This window comes from Gymnogyps californianus, chromosome 1 (assembly GCF_018139145.2).
Source record: "Gymnogyps californianus isolate 813 chromosome 1, ASM1813914v2, whole genome shotgun sequence".
Lineage (NCBI taxonomy): Eukaryota > Metazoa > Chordata > Aves > Accipitriformes > Cathartidae > Gymnogyps > Gymnogyps californianus.
In genome coordinates this window covers 154,324,849-154,347,295 of record NC_059471.1, presented here as the reverse complement: position 1 = coordinate 154,347,295, position 22,447 = coordinate 154,324,849, and the positions used below count along the sequence as shown (strand labels likewise).

General features: G+C 45.5%; 1 protein-coding gene across 4 annotated transcripts; it reads left to right on the top strand.

Annotated features, from left to right (window-relative positions):
• Window positions 1-2,377: 2,377 nt before the first annotated feature.
• On the top strand, window positions 2,378-22,265 carry LOC127025380 (wee1-like protein kinase 2). Of its 4 annotated transcripts, XM_050910317.1 has the most exons (16): window positions 2,378-2,719; window positions 5,883-6,082; window positions 6,971-7,019; window positions 9,527-9,699; window positions 10,354-10,475; window positions 11,763-11,909; window positions 12,679-12,780; window positions 13,103-13,188; window positions 14,094-14,264; window positions 14,353-14,495; window positions 17,100-17,136; window positions 18,538-18,598; window positions 19,563-19,703; window positions 20,358-20,445; window positions 20,669-20,757; window positions 22,099-22,265. In XM_050910317.1, the coding sequence occupies exons 1-16, from the start codon at window positions 2,387-2,389 to the stop codon at window positions 22,143-22,145; spliced, it is 1,989 nt and encodes a 662-aa protein (XP_050766274.1). In that variant the 5' UTR covers window positions 2,378-2,386; the 3' UTR covers window positions 22,146-22,265. The 4 variants fall into 4 exon arrangements, with proteins under 4 accessions (XP_050766274.1, XP_050766283.1, XP_050766291.1 ...); XM_050910326.1 differs by lacking the exon at window positions 20,669-20,757; XM_050910334.1 differs by lacking the exons at window positions 17,100-17,136; window positions 18,538-18,598; window positions 19,563-19,703; ... (1 more) ...; window positions 20,669-20,757; window positions 22,099-22,265 and adding an exon at window positions 15,445-16,283.
• The last annotated feature ends 182 nt before the right edge of the window (window positions 22,266-22,447 follow it).

The following is a 22,447-nucleotide window of genomic DNA, read 5'->3' as shown; positions in this document are numbered from 1 at the left end:
AGGGCACACCGTTTGGTGGATACATGCAAAAACCAAAGGCCACATTTTCTACTTCATTATTTCACCAAAATCGAAAAGACCTAGGCCGGGAGAGAATATGACCCTTTTAGGAGAAAATACTCTCCTTCAAAAGAAAATGAACACGTTTTCCCTCCAACTGAGGGCTAAGAAAATTGTCGTCAGATCTTTGAGTAGTCCTCCGGAAAAAATATGAAATGAAAATGTGGTGGTTTTTAGTTAGAAGATGCAAGATGAACAAGTTGGGCTTTGTTTACACAGCAAGTCCAACTTTTCTCCTTTGCATATCACATTCCTCCTTAGAAAAATGGATACTGCCTATAAACCCTGAGGAAAAAAAAAGAAAAAAAAATTTAAAAATGTTTCAGATGGGATTGAAAACTGTGGTCTGAAGGAATTTCATTGCTGGGTTATTAATCAGAATGTAGTTATGGGGACTAAAAGCATTATTTCTTCAGATTTAAAATAAAATATTCCTATCCAAGGCTCCAAGTACTGAACATCCGATTAATACAGTCAGATCGCAGCAGTACTAAAGTGGTCCTGTCATAGGATCTCAGCTGGCCAGATGCTGCAGAGACAGCTTCCCATAGCAAAAAGCAGCCAGCGTTGGCACTCCCAGGCTTCTGGACCTCACTCAAGGTAAGGCGCAGGGCGACGCAGCAGCTGCGTTGCAGGAGAAGGGAGTCTGCACAGCAGCAACAGGCTCTGTGCCTGGAAGAAATAGTACAACTTCTGGGCCAGATGCAAGCCGTAAAACCAGTACTGAGTTCCTGGCATGTCCTCCTGATACCGCTTTGGTGTCCTGTATCAAATGAATTGCTCATCACAGTCTTAACAGCAACTTCAGAGACCCATATGGCCATACTTTTCATTCAAAGACCAGGTTAGGAGGGCTGAGTGACCTCAGATTGACATGTGCCTTTATTTTCTGGTGGGAATTCCCCCCGCCGTGTGCACGGGGAAGCACGTGTCGGTTCTGACAAACCCCCATCTCCTCTGGGCTGCAGCCACTTCCAATTTCTGCACATCCTTCTAGCAGCTCTCCTCACGCTAGGAAAAAAGGCTGTTGTAACCTCATTTCCAGTTAGTTAAAGCTAACTCTGGTCCGTCTTCGAAATGCAGGCTCACAAAGGCACAGAAAGATCCCTGTTTTTCACAGGGAGGTACAGAAAGAGAAGACATTGACCTGCTCCTGGTGAGCAGCAGAGCGACCTTACCTGCGGGGCTGCCTTCACCGATGCAGCCAGCTTCTCCCTCCTCTCCCTTGAAACCTCAAGATGGGAACCTATACAAAGACCTTTGTATCGTCGTCCCTAGCTCTCTCCTGAAGTCTAGCACGTTATAAATTAGGCTACTAACCTCTCCATGCAGGCTGCAACGCTTGTCCAAACTAAGACACATCTAAATGCAGGAAGTGAAATTCAGACTTAAAAGAAGGAAGCACAGGGCCCCATCACCACAAGACTAATCACTTATACAAGTAAAGCCCACAAAGACTGCATCTCTGATGGGATTAACATGGAGCAGACTGGCTGTCAGCAAACATCACCTCCCCGTAGGCCCCAGGAAGCCGGAGGAGGGAAGAGCATGCAGAAGCAAGGAGATGACTCAGAGGGAGCCCTGACTCCCTGCAGAGCTGGTTGCAGGCACAGCAAATCCACATCCACAGCAAAACCCCTCAGCCACCAACTTTCCTAGGCACAAGCAACTGTGCACAGGTGCTGCTGGGCTCCAGATGTTTCCCATTAGCAATGGCCCAGGTTTGTGGGGTGGTTATAAATGTGCCAGGGCAGGAGAAGGGTTGTCTGTAGGCTATCTGGTAACTGATTAGGGCATCCTCTGCTTTTACAGCTGTATGTAGTGTGGGTTCTTTTTCTCTGGTTGAGAAATTTAAGGTAGAAAAGGATGAGAGGCGGGCTGGTGTGTGTTGTTCTTTAGGATTTGATTGCTCTGTTTCTATGTGTGATGAGAGTAGTAGATGAAGTACTGGTGGGTGGAGAAGTTGCCTTGAAAGCTTACTGGGAAAGGCAGTGACTTCTGGGTTGTATCTGACTTGCACCAACAAGGTGAAAAGCAGAATCTGTTGTTGTTACGTGAACAGCAACTGAATGGATTTGTATGTGCTAATGCTGGGGTGCTCTTCCTTAACCAATGCCATAAAATGACATCTATGAGTGATCAAGGTTTCTGTGTATGTAGGATCAGGGCGGGGGAGTGCATGTGGTGAGTAGAACTAATGCCCTTGATAAGGCAAGGAAGAGGATGGTTAATCTGCCTGTGTAAATAATGCCATCTTCCTCTCCCTCTGCCCTTCTCCCTCTAACAAAGCAGGCCAGTACCAGCTATACCTGGTTTATATGGTGAAATGGATGACTGGGACAACAATGATGAATTCATTCAGCGACTGGATTTTTCCAGTTGTGGCGAAGATAGTGAAGACAGAAGCGTAAATGAGGAGGACGCCCTGAGCTCGAGCCCCTCCAGGAGCTGTGAGTTCCAGAAGTGGCAAGGGAGCAGTCCTCTGCTAGCAACCCCTCAGAGAAAGTTTAGTGAGATTTTCCTGAGCAGGACGAAAGCCTGGGTGAGTCCCACCCTGAAGCCTTCCCCGGCCGTGAGTAAGAGCTGGGGTGATGCCGAGACACCGCTGCATGTCACCTGGAAAAAGCTGCAGCTGTGTGACACCCCGCACACTCCCAAGGTAAGGGCATGTATCAGCTCTCTGTCTGAGCAGGCAAGGTCTGCGGCGTCACTGGGGTATCACTGCGTGGGTGTGAGGGGATCTGTTGCTAGCCCTGTGGAAAGCATTTTTTCAATGCTGCTGTTGTTAGCCTTCTACTCTTTCCCTTAGAAACCTGGACCATGAGCTCCTTAGCTATGGAAAGGTTATTCTGTGGGCATGAATAGAAACCTGTGTGTGGGAGCAAGTGTCTTGACTCTTTCCAAGCTGTTGTTAAAACCAATTAGTTGGCATTGGGTCAGTCTGACTTAAAAAAACCCAAGCAACCATGTGCCTTGGCTGCCCATGTGCCGCTCACCTCACACTCTGCTTTGGGGAGTGGACATCTGTAGCATCTCTGTAGGAAGTGTGCACTGTGCTCCCAGAGGGATAAATGCATCTCTCTTCAAGGAGCTCGTCATTCCAGGGGGAGCGTGGAGACAGGCAGCTGCCCTGACTGCTCTGTTCAGCACGTTTTTGAATGCAAGCGGGTTTTCTCTTGAAAGAGAAAGTTGGAAATGGTGTTGTGGCTGGGGTACACTTTGTCTGGCAAGTCTGGATTGCCTCCAGCCAGCTTGTTGTCCAGTGATGCTGATTCTCTTTGTGTGTGAAACTGAGCTGCTCAGTGAATTTGGGGAAAGAGGGACTTTGTTCTCAGGGTAGCAGATCCCCTGTGGAAGGGGTAACAAATCAATGTGTGCTTGTGGAGGAAGGTTAGCCTGTCTTCCTCTGTATCACTGTCCTAAAATGTAACTTATCTACTGAGCTAGTTTCTTGGGAGAATGATCCCAGCCTCTATTTTCTGTGAAACTTCTTGTATAGAATATAATACAACTGCTTTTTGTCTTCTCTAAGCACAAGTGGAGGCTTGGTGCCAGCTTCTCTGTTGCTAGATAACTTCTGTTGTGTGCCCTGGCTTCTAGCATTCAAGACTTGCAATGAAATGTAGCTCTTTCAGTCCTCTCTCAATATTCCTGCTCTACTGAACGACTGGTTGCTCCTTTGCTTAAGTGGTACACAGAAGATCAGTCCTTTTAGTACTTCTGAGCTAGGATTTGACTTCTGTCCCCCTCCAGAAACCTGATTATGTGGAGAAAAGGATGATCCTATGGCCTCATATGACCAATTGTGTGGCCATATTGGCTAAGGAATAGCCTGCCACTCTCTAGGGGAAAGCAGCTCTAAATGGCATCATTCCAAGAATTTCCTGCAATGACCCTTTATAAGAAGTCTCCCTGAATCTCATCTGAAAATAGGTGAGAGGTCTAGAATCTCTTCCAGACCAGATGGGCTACTCACAATGCAGGGTGCTTTCAGTGTGTGCTCTTGTGTAGATAACGTTGGCTGGATGCTTCAAGACATGCTGCTTGTGGTTTGTCACCTTGTAGCCCATGAGCAGCAATTGCACTAAATCAACAATTTCTTTTCCTTTGCTGTCTTCTGGGAGAAAAGTCTTTGTTTCCAAGCATGCTGCAAAAGGTGGGCTCTAAAGGGCCTGAATCTGCTTATGAACGAGGCTGGGAGCATTGATCTTGGAAGATTTGAAGGTGAGAGAAAGGGTAAGAGAGCAGAGCCACATCTAACTGCAGACAGATGAGCACTGGAGCCCCAGCTAGGATGCATGGCAGAGGAGGTAGATGATTGTATTTTGTAGACTTACCCAATCCTAGAACAGATGGCTAGAGCTAGTTATGGTAGCTGCCTTACACTGTATGGCAGCAGTTACTCTCGGATGATGTTACAGGGGACAAGTCTGCTTGATTATGAAATAGAGCCCTAGCAGAGCAGACAGGAATTGCATGCATACAACAGCAGGCTGCGATGGTATTTTAGATCCTTTTCTTGACTTGTGGCTAGACTAGAACTTAGCCGCAATTCTACAGAGCTTCTAGGCTGCTGGGTAAATTGGACTTGGGCATATACTGCTTTTAATACATCCATATGCAGAACTTTTCCATCCAAGAGCAAGGAGATGCAGACCAGAGCTTGAGAAAGTGATCAAGAAGCACTTTCAGGGTCACAGTAAACCAGTAGCTGAACTTCCAAGTATGGTATAGAAAGAGGGATGTCCCAGAAGTAGCTATATCTGTGAGTGCAGCATCAATTAGGTGGATGCAGGATACTGCATGCAGCTCTAGGGTTTTTTATATTCAAAAACTTTCAACGAGAAAAGGGAGGAACTCTAGATATGATCCTGGAACCACATCTCCATTCACAAGAGTGAGACCACTGTTGGATCAAGAAGATATAGAAGTATCTTGATCTTCATGACAGGGAGAGTTCTGGGTTCTTGAAGGGCTTTTAACTAGAAGAGATATGTTAAAAACCCCTTCAGACCTTACACCACTCCGTAAGCTGAAACAAGTCAAAAACAAAATTATATTTCAAAAAGCTGATGGTTACTGAAGGGGTCAAATCATGGAAAGTAAGTAGATTTTTCTGTCTTCAGATCAAGACTGGGTACTTCTCTGAAGTTATGCTATACTCAGCCCAAAGTTTTGGACTAGCAGGTGAAACCCAATGGCCTGTCTTCTGTGGGAAGCTGAACTATAGAAGATCCCGAGGTTCCTCCTGAACTTAAATTTCTGAAACTCTGGTTTTTCTTCTTGGAGAACTGTGTTCTGGTCACTTTACCAGTAGCCATATAAAAATATTTCTACCAACTTCCCCTATACTAATGCTGCTTATTGCTGGGGAACCGAACAGAAACTTGGGTGATGTTATAGCTCATCTCCTGACAAACCTGTCCTGACCAAACTGATGCAACAGTCCATGCTTGACAGAACTGGGTCTTCCATGTTAATGCAACATATGACGCAATTTCTGTGTCTCTGTAGGTGGGAAAGATGAGCAGCTGGCTCCTCTTGAGGACTGTGCTTGCCAAAATGGCTCTGTAGGCCTCACCCAAGTAAGCAGGGAATAGAGTCTGAAAGGGCTTAGTGAAGAACATAATACTTTGTGGAAGGAGAAGAAAACTGTCAGGATTAAATTAGGGATGCAGGGTTTTAATGATTCAGCTATCCTAAGGAAGGCAGGAAGCTATCCTAAGTTCTCCTTGATTTGCAGGAGAGCAGATTTTATTCTGACATAGCAGCAACAAAAACATTTTGCTAGCTTATCTGCCACTTTTTCTTCCTCAATACAGAGCCTGTTATCGAAGACAGCTTTTCCTTCGTCTGGGACAAAGGTCCCACCCAAAGGCTTCCGACATCTGAGATTTACTCCTGGTGCTGACTCAGATGACTCTACCCAAGCTTCTCTTGTCAACATTAATCCCTTTACACCAGAGTCGTATCGACAAATGCTCTTTCTTCCTAATGGCAAGCGGAAGACCAGAGGAGAGCTGTAAGTGAACTACTCTTAAATAACAGGCTGGAAGGAGACTGTTTGAAGGAGATAAGTAATGATGGAGATGTTTAGTACATGGACTTATTTGTTAACAGTGAATCATTCACTTCCGTAGTATTCATTGGTGCAGAGCAAACATTAGCAGACATATGAAGGTAATAGAAATCTAACTAAAATCAATCATTTCCTTTGTTCAGAAATGCAAGTGGGGGATCAACAGCTAACCTCAATGCTATGGCTGTAGGAGAAAATTGTACCTCTTCCTTTCTTGACCATGGGTAGAGTGGAGCTTGATTCAGTTATGCACATACCCACAACTCAGAAGAAATGACGTGCATGTTTGTATGTAATACAGCTTTTAAGATGGGTGCAGGCTACTGCTGACCTGCAAAAGTTCCCAATCCGGTCTGGGTTAACCAAGACACAACCTTAGTCAAATATCTGTGCACTACAATGACATTCACCTTATTTCATAGCCCCAGCTGTAACAGATGCTCAGCTGGGTATGCCCCTTGAAAGCACAGTGGGACAGTTCTCCTCTTCACTAGGAGCTTGCTGTGCAAGGTCATCTGCTGTGTAGCTTCACCAGTAATAAGGTGGCCAGGAGAATGATGCCCCTGAACAATACTACTCTGTCCTGTGGGCAGTAGTGAAGTTGGCATGTGGAGGCTTTCTATATGGAAACAAAGACTCACTAGCCTGGGACTACAGCCTTTAAGGCTTCAACTAGAAACTCGTTGTATATTAACACTCTACAAAATACATCTTTAATTAAACTGCGAAGCAAGGTTTGGAGATTCTTTTGAAAAATGTTTTCATTTCAAATCTCAGTTGGATTGCTGCACTGAAATGACACATCCAGACTTTCCTAAACTTCTGTTATAGGAAGGATCCTGATCCAAGAAGCCAGAGAAAACAGGAGCTACCTACAAAGGTGAGTGTCTGTATTTCCCCCCCACAGAGAGGATAAGGCGCTTGTAAAGATTTGGTGCTTGATGAAATCTTTTCTGCTATTGGAGTACAAATCATGGCATCATGACAGAGAATGAATACTTATGACAGAATAATTCCAAGCTGAATGTTTTATGTTAATGTTTGTTTGAGACAACAGACTCGGAAATGATTCCTATCTCTAAAGGAAACTTGTACTAAAGCAGATCTGAAACTTAAGTAATCCTAAAACTCATTGATTTTGGTCAGGAAGTCTTTCTAGGAAATATAATATAATTTGGGTTCCTCAGGGGGAACTGTATTACTAATTATTGAGTTAGCGTAATAGTGACTGTACCTTTGTAGTTCGAAAAAGCAGGTGTATTGCTATTCCTGTGAATCAGTGTACTGAGCATCTTTGGATGTGAATGGAATGCGGCTTCTATATTGCAAATAATATAGGGACTGCAAAAACACAGACTGAGCTGAATGGCTCTGATATGGATAAGTACTGAGGGCAGAGTTTCAGTTGCAGTAGTCATGATGGCAAACTTCTGAAGCAAGGCAGCAAATTCTGTACTCTCCTTCAGTAGGAAAATGTCCAACTGGGGGATGTCTGTGTGCCTTGGGGTCCGAGGGAAGGCCCCACCACAGCTTACGTAGCTACAGGACAGCAAACACTGTCTTACAACACAAAACCAAGTTCTCTTGCTGTTGCCGATGTCTGTGCTTTGTTGGCAAACCTCAGCAGCGGGGTGTGTTGGACTGGCTGCACAGGGCTGGATGCAAAGTCTCACGTGCTTCTGAACTGGGCAGCTGGTGTGGGAACCCATGTCCCGCAGCCTTCTTCCTTCTTCCCAGTTTTATCTGGGGGGAAGGTACTCATCCAGCTGGCTTCTGGAAAGCAAGCCAAGCCTGAATTAAATATCTGTGTTCAGATGAGGTAAAAATCTCAATTTTCCTGAGCAGCCCCTTGAAGGAAGTATCTTGTCTTGTGCAAGTAAGTAGAATTGTTCATTGTAACCATGAAATAATTAGGCTTACTGGAAGAATAATTGTACCCTCTAGCTGAGGAGACTGGTATTGCAGAAAAACTGGTCTCCATTGTAAAACTACAGCTGCAGAGTAAATCTGCTACCAGCTAACATCCAGGGCTACCACAATTATTGTTTTCCTTAGAAGAAAGCCTCAAATAACTTGTGACTTACTGAAATAGTATTCTGCTCGAGTGCTGGTTAGATTCAGTATGTAATATAGATATAAAATTTTGTACTAGGAGGTATCTTTATTCTCTGAGCTTTTTAAGATACTGTAAAAAATATAGCTGCCTTATGAAATACAACCTGTTGTGAAAGGCTGCTGTTTCATATGGGCCACTTCTTACTGGCTGTGAGGACCAACTCTTTGCTCCCACCCTTAAGGTCATACACCAAATACTACAGCAATCGCAGCAGTGGTTTCTGTGGAAACCACCATGCAACATGAGCCACTGTCCCTGTAAGGGAGGCAGGAGAATAAAGAAAAATCACTTAGTCCACTCTCTGGTTGTTCACTTCATGCTCCACTGCTTATCTCTTCTTTACTTATCTCCCCTGCCAGTAGGCATCACTCTACAAGCAGTACCAGCAGCTCCTATTTCCCTAGTGGCCATTACTGTAGCAATAATGATGTTCCAGCTGTTCTGCAGGCTTTCAGCCCTTTGTGGAAAAGTGGCTCCTGGTAAGAAATCACTGGGAATATAAACAGATACACTGAGACCTGCTAATCTGCTGTTAGTCAACAGCTGGTGCTTCAAACCTGATGAGAGCCTGAACTGATGCAGAGTGTCCTTGCTGCAGGCACCCTTAGCTGCCAGAGTAAAGCAGCTCTTACATAGGTGGGGCCACATTAAGCTAACACACCAAGCATCTCTCCTGAGCTCAAACTAGGCAATAGCTCTTATTTAAACACAAGTTCAGTACATGGGTCTGGCTAATTAAGAGGTACTGGACTTCCACCTACCGAGGCTGGTAACAGGTCTTCTTGAGTCTGCAGTAGCTGGGCAAAAGACAAGTATTTTGTTGTTGCCTGCTGTTCATCCCTGACTGACTCCATCAGCCGTAAGTCTAGGAACTGGGCAGGGCTGCCAAGAGAAGAGATGTGATGGTAGTAACCCAAGGAGCCTTAGGCACATACAGCCAACTAGACTACAATTCTCCTTAGCTGCAATTTCTATGGGTAACAAGTCATGACTTAAAAAAACCAACAAACCAAAAAAACCCTTGGCCAAACCAGACCAAGATGGCCTTTGCTAGGTGGTCAGAAAAAAACACAACATGCCTGAGTGAAAGGTAGTGTTTCAAGAACTGGCAGCACACCTGTATGCATGCCTGGATGAACATCTGAAATGGGAGAGGGAAAAACATGGGTGGTCTGTGAAAGCAAGTGCTACACAGCTTTAAAATCATGACAGATGTTATTATCTAAGTCTTTCAAGTCATGCTTGTCTTTGCTGTTTTTGTGACCTTGTAGAGATACCCTCTGAAAGAGAGCAATATGGTTTCCCGCTACAAGAAGGAGTTCCTGGAACTAGAAAAAATTGGTGTGGGGGAATTTGGCTCTGTCTACAAGTGCATCAAACGTCTTGATGGATGTGTTTATGCCATCAAACGCTCCAAAAGGCCTCTGGCAGGATCCTCGGATGAGTGAGTGTGCTAGCTAGAAACTGCCAGTTGAAATGATGGGCACGTTCTTGGGAGGTGTGATGGGGAAGGAGGGAGTGTGGATCTAAAGGTGTCTGAGGGGTGGCATGAGCAAAAACTGGCTGCTGTTGCACTCCCAAGTGACAGTTGGGAGAGTGGGGGAAGTTACCACTTTAGGACTATTGGATATAAATGTCTGAGAAAGGTAAGAAGCCACATGCATTGCAAAGTGAGATGACAGCTTACCCGAACTCCTCGGGTCCATGCAGCCAGTCTCTTTAAAATAACAACTGTCAAATACTTCATTTGTGGTATGTCCCTGTCCTGCTGTATGGCCAGCACTGCTCACATCTGTATTGACCAGCTAGTGTTGTCCTGCATGCTAAAGCAAAGTCTTTGAAGCTGCCTTTGCCTCTTTAACAAAAGACTTGCTCAGTGATTTTTTTTTTTTTGACAGCTGCTCAGCACATCTGAGCAAGGGCAGGTTTTGCTTCAGCAGCTGCAAGAGCCAGTCTGTCTGCCAAAAACCAGGAGAAAGTCCTAAACACCTCTGCTTTCCCTTTCTCAAGCCAGGCTGCAAACCAGGGCTCCTCTCGGGGTCCCAAGCAGGACCCTGGCACCCCATCACCACTGCTTTTTCTGTGCATGCTTCTCTAGGCAGCTGGCATTGCGCGAGGTTTATGCTCACGCTGTCCTTGGACACCACCCCCATGTTGTGCGCTACTACTCGGCGTGGGCAGAGGACGATCACATGATTATCCAAAATGAACACTGCAATGGTAAGAGCTGTGACATTGTTAAAGGCTGAGATCTCAGGATGGGTGCAGTTACCTTCTTTTGTACTTAAATATGGGACATTTTGGCTTACAACAAAGCAAACTGCACTGGGGCTACAGTTCCATGGAGAATCCAGTAAGGGCTCATAATATTTAGAAGAAGCTCTGAATGGTGCCAATGTCTTACAAGTAGTGAATACCCTCTAATTTGTGGGATTTAAACTGTTCCTCTGTGTTGGCCGGCCTAGAAAAGTATTCCCCATGCTGATGCTTAGAGCTGCATCTGGGACTGCCCAGGTAAAACCTGCCATGAGTGACTCAAGAGCAGCTAACTTAAGTGCCATGTATCTTGGAAACAAACCCTTCTTAATGAAGGGGAGTAATGATTTGAAGAGTGGCTACCTGGTTGAGATGAAGGCACCTTGCATCTTGGCTAGAAAGAAAGGGCTCAACAGCTGCAAAGGAATGGAGCTAAATAATGAGGTAAACTAAATGGGGTGCTGCAGGCAGGGTGGTACACTCTTACTTGAGCCTGCCCTTGGCCATACCACTGTTTGGGAGACATTGGAAAAGACACCTCTGGCTACCAGAGGAGCTGAAGGCAAATATGTAGTTCTCATCTTTCAATTGCTCCTGCAGTCTTGGGGCTCAGTGATGAGTGGCGATAGCTGTTCGGAGTAATGACTTCAAATCTGGTGGAGGTAACCATGAAATGTGGTGATCATTGCTGCAGCATTGATGCATTTCTTGCGTTCTAGTGGATGAACATCTGAGACTAAAGAAGTGGTGAAAAGCAGGCCGATGGGGAGAGAGGCCATGGTATTTGCTAGTCCCAAAACAGCCAGAGTGCCTTAATGGAGACCCACAAAACTCTTTCTGTGCCAAATGTTACATTCTTCAATCAAAAAAACTGCTAGTGGGAGCTTAATTTCCTTGGTCCACCATTCATATACCTGCTTTCTGCCTGTAAGCATGGCAAAAGTAATTAATTTTTCCACTGTTCACTTGCAGCAGCAGCATCACTACCAGCTCAGCTCTTCTGGTGCTGTAGGTAGAACTGCAGTCGCTCAGTCCTTGGCAAGCAGGAGGCAGGGCGCTCCGATGCAGTGGAAAGGCTGAAGCCAAATGGTGATGTCCAAGTTTGATCACTAGAGCATACATAGCTGGTCTGGTCGGAGTTTGTCACTAGCAAGCCTACAAGTGCTCTAGGCAATAGTTTCTACTAAGCTATTTCAAAGACGCTGCTCCATAAAATCTTTGTCAGGTCTCAGACTGACTGTTTTCACCTAGGTGGGAGTCTCCAAGGCATGCTGCTGGAAAATGCAAAGGTTGGCCAGTATTTCCCAGAAGCAGAGCTGAAAGAAATATTGTTACAAGTCTCCATGGGGCTAAAATACATCCATAACTCTGGCCTTGTGCACCTGGATATCAAACCTAGTAAGTATAGCGCTCTCCTCCTTTGTGAAGGGTGCCCCAAGTGACCCTCCAGGGGTAGGACCTGTAACAGGTCCTTCTGACTGAACCTATTACAGTGCTTCAAAAGGAACGAGGATCTTGCCCTAAAAGGTGAAAGTCTTGTGGGGTTTTAATTCTTGCCACTACTGCTGCTCTAAAACTGAGCCTTCTCTGACAGCTGGCAGCATTTTACTTCTGTCTCATGATCTTCATAGTCCTGGCTCATGGGAATCACTTTCATACTGGTGGAGCAAGTAAGGCTGCTAATGAAGACGGGGACTTCCTTATTTGCTGCTGTCTTGTTGCACAATACTTGACCTTTGTATGTGAGAGCTGGAGTGAGAAGTGAATATTTACTGTACCTACCCTGAAGGATTAAGTTCCTGCAAAAGATAGTAACAAGCTTTCCTCTCTGCAGTTGAGGATGGGCACCTCCAGGGCAATGCTCCCCCCCAGTCACATCCTTACGGTGGAGCTCCTTTTTCCTGCTGAAGTCGTACTTCTAGCTTGGGGGGGCAGAAAAGTTGATTACACTAGGATATTTTATGCACAAGATACAACTGTCTTCTGTCAGCTGTATTGCTGAATATGTAAGCTGGGCAGAAAGCAGACCAACAGGTGGGAATCATGTGCATAGTTTCTCTGGCTACAAAGCTTAACTGGCTTGACAGGTGGGATTTTTACAGAGTTGTCAGGCTGCTGCAGTCTGGCTACTGGTATCACACTATTGCTAAACTTCACTGTCTTACAGGTAATATCTTCATCTGTCACAAGCTGGCAGTTGCAGGCCCTGCTGGGCAGGAAGAGAGTGACAGTGAAGATGAGTTCTCTTCTGGTGTGGTGTATAAGATTGGTAGGTTTTAGCTCACTTTACAACTAGCTTAAGATTAGGGCTGCTCATTACTCCTTGATATTGCTCTGTCCTGCTGGCTGAAGAGACTTGCATACAAAACCGACAGCATAGTCCTGAATGCCTTTGCTACTTACCAGAAGTAATTCCTCTAAGAAGACAAGTCCTAGTAAACTCAGTGCTTGTTTCCAAGCCCAGATTCCTGAGCAAGCTTGCTCTCTTACTATTTCCTGATTGCTCTGTTGGTGCCTATAAAATGCAGGCTTTTATTGATGGGGGAGATCTACATCAGTTTGCTCCATTAGTTGCTCATTCTTTGTCTCAGGTGACCTTGGCCATGTGACATCAATAACAAATCCCCAGGTGGAGGAAGGAGACAGACGGTTTTTGGCCAATGAGATTTTGCAAGAGGTACAGCTGCTGGTGGGGAGAACAGGGTGGTGAGCGAGTGGGGAGAAATCAACTGCAGTGAAATCATTAGTCTGGCTTATTCCTTGCCTTATCTCCTCTTTCTTGTGTCAGGTCTGGCTGTGAAATCAGCAAAATTAACACTTTATTAAGAATAGTATAGGTGTAGGTCTTGTCATGTAAATATTTAACATACTTCATAAGTAACTTCATCATTAGATTGTTGCAACTATTCTACCTGCAAGGGATGAGTAGGACAAAACCTTTATCAGCTTGGAGACATTTCATTTACACATCCAACTGAGATTAAACTGCTGGATGTGATTACTGAGGAATATATGCACAGAGACAAATGCCTTGTACAACAAGCACTGATCAGGTAGTGTGGAGAGGTGGGAGGCACAACACACCTCTTAAACTAACTGCAGTTTTGTCACTCTGGCCAGCGAACAAAAAGGGAATCGGTATGTAACAACCAGCTTGGATGTGTTCATCAACTCAGGTGTTTAAGCAACAGTATCTTCTTGTGCTGCAAGTGGATTTAGGAACTGTTAGGTCAATATATCACATGCAGTCTTTAGTTTGAGTTGGCAATGGCTAGCTTATTGCCTTGTGGTGAAGGCTGGAAGCACACATTTGTTAGGTCGTCCTCTGGATTTGCTGTGATGATCCTAATGTGGGCTGCAAGCTCCTCATGTCTGGGTGAAAGCTAATGTGCTATTAGTTACCAATACTACCTGCTATTAATGTTTTTATCCTAAAGAGGAGAAAACAGCTAACTGGTATGGTGAAGGCAGTGTCGTACATATACTTGTTCGGCTGTTTCTTTTCGAGCTGATATCTCAACCCACCTTTGTTCAGTATAGCAAGACATTCTCTTTCTACAACTGTTTATCTTTTCTCCACAGCAATACTGCTATTTGCCGAAGGCAGACATCTTTGCCCTGGCACTCACAGTAGCTCTAGCAGCCGGGACGGCACCGCTGCCTCACAACGGGGCCATGTGGCACCACATCCGCAAAGGCAATATCCCACCGATCCCCCAGAAGCTTCCTCATCGCTTTCTTGAACTCCTCAAGGTGAGGAAGTAGTCTTGACAGGATGGAGGTGTTTCCAATTGGCGTGTGACAGATGGAGTGTTAAACCCTGAATTCCTTTACCTTCTAGCTCATGATCCATCCTGACCCAGTGGAAAGACCTTCTGCCACAGCTCTTACTAAACATCCAGTTCTCCGTCCTTCACGTGGAAAAGCTGTGCAGCTCCAGAAGCAGCTAAATGTGGAGAAGTGCAAGACTGCCATGCTGGAAAGGTAGGGCTGGCTTGGGCATGAAGGGGAGAAGACATGGGCATAAGTAGTGCTGGTCACTAGACTTGAATGTAGGGTGGTTGTGTTGGGAGACACAATGTGCAGAAATACCCAGTCAGCTCCTGTGCCTGGAGCTGAGGGCGTGATGGGGCTGCAGCAGGGATTTGTAGTGCCCAAGCAGCTCTAGTTTGCTTCTGGCTTTGAGGAGCTGGCTAAATTAGAGCAGTGAACTTGCATGCTTACTGCAGCCACTGGTGATGGAAAATACTGATACAGTATGCAGCCAGTGGGCAGATGAGGAGTACTGAGATAGTGGTCTAGCACAGAAGGAAGAGAAGGATCAGGTGGTGGCAGGCATTCTCTTTCCCCTTGCTCCCTCTTGTGGCTGTTGGCAGTAACGTTTTGAGGTGCTGGGATCTAGGAACTGCCCCACCACCCCTCTTAGTGCAATAGTCAGCTGGGGAATAGGTTTTCCATGTAGATGGGAGAGCATATGCTCTGGGAGAGCAGCAAGCATCAGGGAAAAAGGCAATGGAAAAGAAGCATGTGCCTTTATTAGGTATTTGTGCTGTGCAAGATGGCACTGATCTAAGTTCCACTGTTCACAAATATCTGAAACAATGGGAGAAAAACTGAGCTAGGGACTCTACATACTGGTCCACTACTGGTGGTGGTCCACTACACACTGGTGCCAGTGTGTTGCTGACCTGATGCATAGTTTTCTTTTGGTAAACCTTCAAAGCTGATCTGTTCTGAAGTAGAAACTCTAGAGATACCTACAGTAATCTTCATGTCACCCTCTCAGGTGAAAAGTCACCACTCTCCAGCAATGCTGGAGTACTGCAGTAACCATCTTGTGCAAGATTGTTCATAGCTTTCTTCTGTAGCTGATGGGGATTCATGCGTGATGTGGTTTTCTTCTTCTCCTCTTCCCTCCGTCTCCCCCCTGCAGGGAACTTAAAGCAGCCCGCCTTGCCCAGACCCTCATGAAGAACCAGCCCTTAGGAAGTGCCAAGTTGCAAGAGTCTGAAACCTCTTCTAAGCAGAACAGCAAGCGCCTGGTGGGAGGGAAGAGCTGTCGCTCAGTTAGCTTTACTTTGGGTTACTGAACTTCTGTGTTGTCCAAAAACCTCTGGCTGCTGAATGGCCCTGTGAAAGCAGAGGGTCTGCACAGACCAATGCCCCATATTAGCTCTCCCTGTCGTGGTTTTTGGTTCCCTCATTCATTATGATGAGATGTTGGCTGAGGGAAGAATGACTATCTTACAAGTGTCAGATCATGGGATTTAAGATTATTGCCCTCAGTCTTTTACCTGTTTAATTTCTTGTGTAACTGGTCTTGTTCTAGACTAAGAATAGCTTTGCCATACAAGGGAAAGGATGGCATTTCCTCTACTTGCTTCCCTCTCTTTTAGTTGGGCCCTATTACTGATGATGTTTTTGTGGTCTTAACACTCTGGCCACCTGTGTATCTTTAGAGGGGAGACAGTGGCTGTACATGGAGACAGCATCTGCAGCTGGGTCCTCCTACAAGTGAGGAGGTGGGGACTATGGTAGACAGTTTTAACCGCACATCAGGAGACAGACCGGTTACATAGCAGTCCTGGTGGACTTGGGATGCAGTTGGAGTGGCATTTCACTGAGGGGGACAAAGAGTGAAAGGAAACACTTTGAGTTAAGGGGGCCTTACTTGTGGAAGTTGAGGGAAAACTTTCCCTCCCTTAACTTCCAGCAACAAGCACAGTATCATGTAACTGATGGGGTTAAGCTCTTGCAGACTAGTCCCTGATGCCTGACTTTTTTTTTTTTTTTTTTGCCGATCGGCAAGGACTCCTTGCTTAAAGTGGGGGAAATCACTGCGGTGTGCTGGTAGGTGGGCCACTGTACCTACTTCCCTGCCAGTATCCTACACGTGGTGCAACTGCCTGCCTGCAAACTGCAGCCTCTCAGCAAAGATGAGGGAAGTCAAAAAGGGCTTTTTAGGCCTCATCAGGTTTTTTGGAGTTGCCCATGTAAAATGTGTATATATATTTAATATTAATTAAATCTCACCTCCCCCTGCTTAATGTAACTTTCTGAATCCTTGTCGGCTGTACGTCGAGCTGTGGTAGTCGGGCATGAACGGTGTACTGTTACGAGGGAGAGTGTAAAGTCGGTAACTCGGTAATTTTCAGATTTTACTGAAGTTTGTTTTCAGGTGTTGGACAGTGCTGGCTTTTAAACTGTTAGATCCTATCCGTTAAGAAGCGAAACGCGCAAATAAAGATTTTAATCCTTTTACCTACGACGGAGTGACTTCTTTTTTCCTTTGGGCCTCCTTCCCCGCCATCCGGGAGATCTCGATCACCCGTGGGCAAAAGCGCGGCCGCGGGTGGCTGGGGGCAGGCGCCAGCAGAACCGCCGGCGGGGCAGAGGGTCGCGTTTCCGGCCGGACCCTCTTTGGGTAGGACCTAGCGCTTCCCTTCCGCTTCCGGTCGTCTGCGGGGGCTGCGGGACTGCGGCGGGAGAGGTGCAGAGGGCGAGGGGAGCGGGCGGTGGGGCCGGGGGTGTTGGCGGCGGGACGGGGCTCCCTCTGGCGCTGCTTCAGCCGTGCTTTTCCCTCCGCAGGCGCGGCGGCGGCATGTTGCGGCGACCGGCGTGGCAGGTAGGGCCGGGGGGCCGGGGGTGGCGGTTTAACGGTTCCCTGAGGGAGCGGCGCTCGGGCCGGTGTGGCTCGGGGCGTCCTCTTCCCGGGCCCTGGGGCCGGGCTGCGGCCCCAGCGGGAGTTTGGCCCTGACTTTACGTCCCCGGGGTGCCCGCCCCGCCGCAGCGCGGTGGGCGTCGCTCGGGGGGAGGGGTCCCTCCTAAAAGCCCTCCTGCCGCGGGGAGGGGGCGGCGGCGAGAAGCAGCTCCTGCCCCTTCTCAGCTCGGTGGAAGCTTGTCATAACTTTCTCGTCACGGAAGCTGTTTTTTACTGCCGTCCCACGTTGCAGCGTTATAACGTGCGAGGTGCGGGGATAACCGAGGGTCCCGGAGCCGCGCCTCCCGGCAGGGAGGCTGCTCGCCTCCGCAGCGCGGGCTGCAAGGGCCGGAGCAGCAGTGTGCTGCCGGACCGGGCGTTTGCAGAGCCTGGGCTGTGCTACCTGCGAGCGGCTTTTCCTACACGAACCAGCTATGGCTGCAGCTGCGTTTACCACAGCACTGAAAACATGATGTATTAAAAGATCCGGCTTATGCATGCAATAAGTCTTAGATGATTTGCATATACATCAGTGAACCATACAGACATACCAAAGAACTTTTATTTTACAAGTTGCATTTCCTCTGGTTTAGCTTCTCTGTTCAACACAGGACTGTCAGTCTCACTTGCCTTAAAGTTTTGCAACCACTTGTTATAAGAGATGAGGTTTTCTTCCAGTTCCTGCGCATGGGCCTCTTGCAGAGGTGTTCCTGGGCTTTTCTTTTCTCCTCCTTTCTTCTAGGACATGATATTTGCCAGCATCAAGTCAGTTCCTTTTCTTTTTCTCGCTTGTGTTTAGCTGCAGCACTCAGGTTTTTGTGGCCTTCATTTGCTGTTTGCTTGGGAATGAGGGGTTATCAGTGCATCATACTGCTTATGGCGGTGGATAGATGTATGTTTTGGGCACATCTTGTTAATCTCTGAAGTGAAGCAGAAAGTTGATGAAACTATCAAAACTGTGTTTGTTTCCAAAAACCAAAGCCCAACCAACTGAACAACCCCTCTGCTTCAAACCCCTCCCCCTCCTATTATGTATTACAGAAAAACAGTAGTTACTGCATGTCCCAAAAATAATCGCTGGAGATGTACTGTCAGGCCATGCTTATTCCTAGGCAGCTTTTTAACCCCAGTTTAACCAGATACTCTTTGAATAACCCTATTGGCTTCATTTAGCTGAACAGATTTCTTCCCTCACTCCCTCCATAAGTCACTGGAAAAGAATGTACTTGCAAAACCTCTGTAAGTGTTCAGAAAACACCATGTAAAAGCATGTGAATACTGTTCATACTTTGTGTCTTGGAAACTAACATCTGTCTGTTCCTTCAGGTGCTTCGCCAGTTTGTAAGACATGAGTCTGATACAGTTGGCTCATTGGTACTCGAAAGATGTAAGTAGCTCCTGAGATGAAACTTAGCTTTTACTCTTTGTGTTTTTTACCTCAGTTTTAGAATGGCTGAAATATGCCGGGAGAGAAACAGATAGGAATGGTAGCTCCTGAATGTAGTAACTAAGAATGTGTTGTTTCAAACAAACAGACTCTTAAGTAGCGTCCTATCTGGTCTTTGTCAAGTCAAGCAGCCCGTAAGGGGGAAAAGAAAAAAGCCCTGACATGGAATACAACCTGTAAAAGGCACGTAGTCGTGGTTTGTCAATGGCAGTGAATCGGGTACGCTGTTGTCATGTTTTCTAATACCTGCCTTTAGGTGTCTCATGTGCTTGTTTCTCAGACTCCCATGTGCCTGGGGGACTTGTTTGGGTGCTGCTGCCCCAGCATGATTTGCTCCAGGTGTACGCTTCAGACTTTACCATTCAGTTCATGTGCTCATTGTGCATGAGTGATGCTTCCCTGACCTCCTCCAGTTGTCGTTGAACAAGAAGTAATAAATTGTGTCCACCTCGTCCTGGTACCTGTGTAAAAACTAGTGACCCTCTAATTCAGAGGGTGGGGTGTAATAATGCAACTTTGTTGTCTTAAAGGTACTGTTTTAAGGACAAAACAATGCAATGCTATGGTTTTCTCATAATGAAAAAAATAAAAGTCAAGATAAGTAAATGCAAAATAGTCTCAAGTGACATATGGATGTGTCTGTGAAAAAGATGATAAAGGAACAGAAAGAATAAAGAACCCTTAGCTTTCTAAATGAGCTTATTCAGCGGTGATAACGATAGTACAGGCACAGTCAACCATCTGCGGGGCCTAAATAAGCCAAAAGTCACAAGAGCTTGAAAAATGGTTAGGAGGTGCAGAAAGTCATTGTTCTGGCCCTTGACAAAAGCTGCCGACTTATGACTTGCCATGATTAGAAGCATCATAATTCGCCTGTATATGTATTTACTCTCTCGTGTTTCAGCCATGAATCGTGTTCAGTTACTTGGTCGGGTTGGACAGGACCCGATCATGAGGCAAGTGGATGGAAGAAATCCTGTTACCATATTTTCTCTTGCAACCAATGAGATGTGGCGAACAGGGGAAAGTGAGGTAACCCAGGGAGGTGAGTCTGCAATGAGCAACGTGCTTCTGCTGCGTTCCGAGGTCATCTTTGCATATTCAGTAGCACCACGCTTTGTCTTCAGGCTGCTGTGTAAATCTCTTGGGTGCAGGGAAGTTCCTTTAAGGTCAGTAGAGATGCTGGTGCATTTGTGCGTCTCTTACTGATCCCCAGCAGCATGTACTGAGTAGAGGTCTGCATGTCGACCTTCCTCTGAAGGTAGGGAAAGAGCTTTGAGTCGGCAGTTTTTCACTGTTGGGGTTGCCAGAGGTGTAGCAGGTTCCCTACTCTTATTTGTATTCCAAGAGGAGGAAAAAAAAAAAGAATGATACATTTTCTCCTTGATTCTTCCATCAGTCTGCAGCTACAGATGTCTCTTTTTCTCTAACTTTTGTTCAAGGCGGAGTGTGTGAGGGGAAAAAAATTCTAGTGTAAGCACTGGCTTCTAGGAAAACTGATCTCTTGAACTGTGCTTCTGCACGATACTTTCATTTGGACACAGATGAGTGGAACATTTTGTTCTAGTATGGAGTGGGAGATTGAGTGCTAGTATACTTCCATTTTCAAATCACTTCTCATAATTTGAGAACAACAACATGTTGAAACTAATTTCTGAGGCTTGCAACAAAACAACTTTGTTATTTTTATGTAACTTAGGTGATATCAGTCAGAAGACGACATGGCACAGGATCTCTGTCTTCAGACCGGGCCTGAGGGATGTTACGTATCAGTATGTGAAGAAGGGGTAAGTGAGTAACAAATGTGGTTGAGGATTTAATGCCTTAATAATCGATTGATGTAATAATTATGGTGACCAGCAGCTATACTAAGATAGAAGTGCCATAAAATAAGTCAGCAGACCTGCTACAAACAACTGACACAAAAGCCTGTGTATTCAGAATCAGATACAGAGGAGAAAACAGCAGTACAGTTCTCTGACGGGAACCAAATTCTTGATTTTTTTTCAGTGCTCGACTGTATGTTGAAGGGAAGATAGACTATGGTGAATATACAGATAAAAACAATGTGAGGCGGCAGGCCACAACAATTATAGCAGGTAAGGAACAACGTACCAAGGCCTACCTTGCCCTTTTAAAATGGAGAGGGGGTGGAGGACCTTTGAAATAGAGCTTGGTTTGTCTTCATCCTCAGTATCCGCACTTGGGGATTTTGAGAGAACGAAGAGGCTGTACCGCTAGGTGTCCTCTGGCACTGCTTGTGAAGACACAGGAAGTGAGAGCATATAGTTGCAAACTGTTGCATCGTTTGCTCACACAAACCAGTTGGTGCAGGAGGTAGATACCATGTGTTTTAAGAACACTGGTATGTAGTACTGCAGGTCAGGCAGATTCCTTTTCTAAGCAGAGTTTGTTTAGTAGCTTTGTCTCGGTTTAGCAGGGAATTTTTTCTTCCTGTTTGAGACTGGAGCGAGGCTTCACCAACTTTAAGGATCTCTGTTTGTGAAAGATGTTTTATGTGGGGATAACTTGATGGAGAATTTAGAAAGACCTCAGTCTGGTAGCCAGTAGTGGTAAGAAGAGCACAGAATGGATAGGGAGTAGACTTGTCCCTTGGGTAGACACAATGAAGAAGAGAACTGGGAAACTCAACTTTTTCCTTGGCCTTTAAATAGTGTGAGCATCCTACATCTTTACTGTGGGTAGAGCCACTATCTTGTGGCTTTTGAGGGAGGGCTAAAATAATTGTGTAGTAGAGCAAACACTTCTGTTACACAAGTATATCTAAAAAAACTGAGCCAGAGGAGAAGGGAAAAAAAAACAACTGCCATTCTGGATGTTTCTGCTGTGCAGCCTCTTCAAAACAATAGTAATCAAACTCTCACGTGAGCAGTTCAGCTAGCAGTGCTGTAGGCTGCTGTTTATAAATAGCTGGAGGGGAGAAGCAAGCCTCTTTTTTTAATTAGTATTTATCCTAATGGTTTCTTCTTTGTGTTCAATATCCCCAGTCTCAAGATGCTTTAGAAATTACTGAGGCTTGATGAAATATGAGCTTCCTATAGTCCCATAGGCTGATGACATGGTAGTGCATACTGAAAATGACAAAATAAAAAGGAAATAAGCTGTCACTGATAGAGATGATAGTCAAAGAATTAAACCATTATTTAAAAATGTTTCTGGTGTCTTTGACTGTTCAGCAGCTTTTCATCAGGTTTAGCACGCTTGTTTCATAGTATATATGGTCACCTTGAATTGTCAGCTTTCTGGGGAGATAGAGCAAGAACCCTGTATCGGACACTGTTTTATTTTATGAACTATTCTGTTCCAAAATACACATCTTTGCAGCTTATTTTAACACAAATAGGTTGTCTTTGTGGGTGTGCAGGGTTGCAACAGGGCAAAACAATACTGAAGATTAAATTTGCTTTATTTCTTTTCAGATAATGTAATTTTTCTGAGTGATGGTGGTATGAAAGAAAAGATGTGAGGTCATTAGTGCTTCGACCCAGGCCATTTCATTCCTTTTGTTTTACAGTGCTTCATAATTCTGTAATCACGTATATCACTGTAGTTTCTTTAAAAAATAAATAAAAGTTTGATACCTGTAGGGTATCTGTGTGTGTTTTGTTTTGTTTTCTTGTGTGCTTTCTCTCTGTTCTTCATCGTGTGGATTTCTTTCTTTTTTGTTCTTTCTTAAGAGAAAAGGTCGTCCAGGCAGTTATATTAATTCTTGAGCTGATGAATACATAAATGGAAGTCACCCTTTGCATCTTCCGCCATTTTTGAACC

Coding starts and splice junctions, on each gene's coding strand:
- LOC127025380 (XM_050910317.1), top strand. CDS start 2,387: ATGGATGACTGGGACAACAATGATGAATTCATTCAGCGACTGGATTTT. Junction 11,910..12,678: donor GCACCTGGATATCAAACCTA/GTAAGTATAGCG, acceptor ACTGTCTTACAG/GTAATATCTTCATCTGTCAC. Junction 14,496..17,099: donor AAGACTGCCATGCTGGAAAG/GTAGGGCTGGCT, acceptor TTCCCTCCGCAG/GCGCGGCGGCGGCATGTTGC.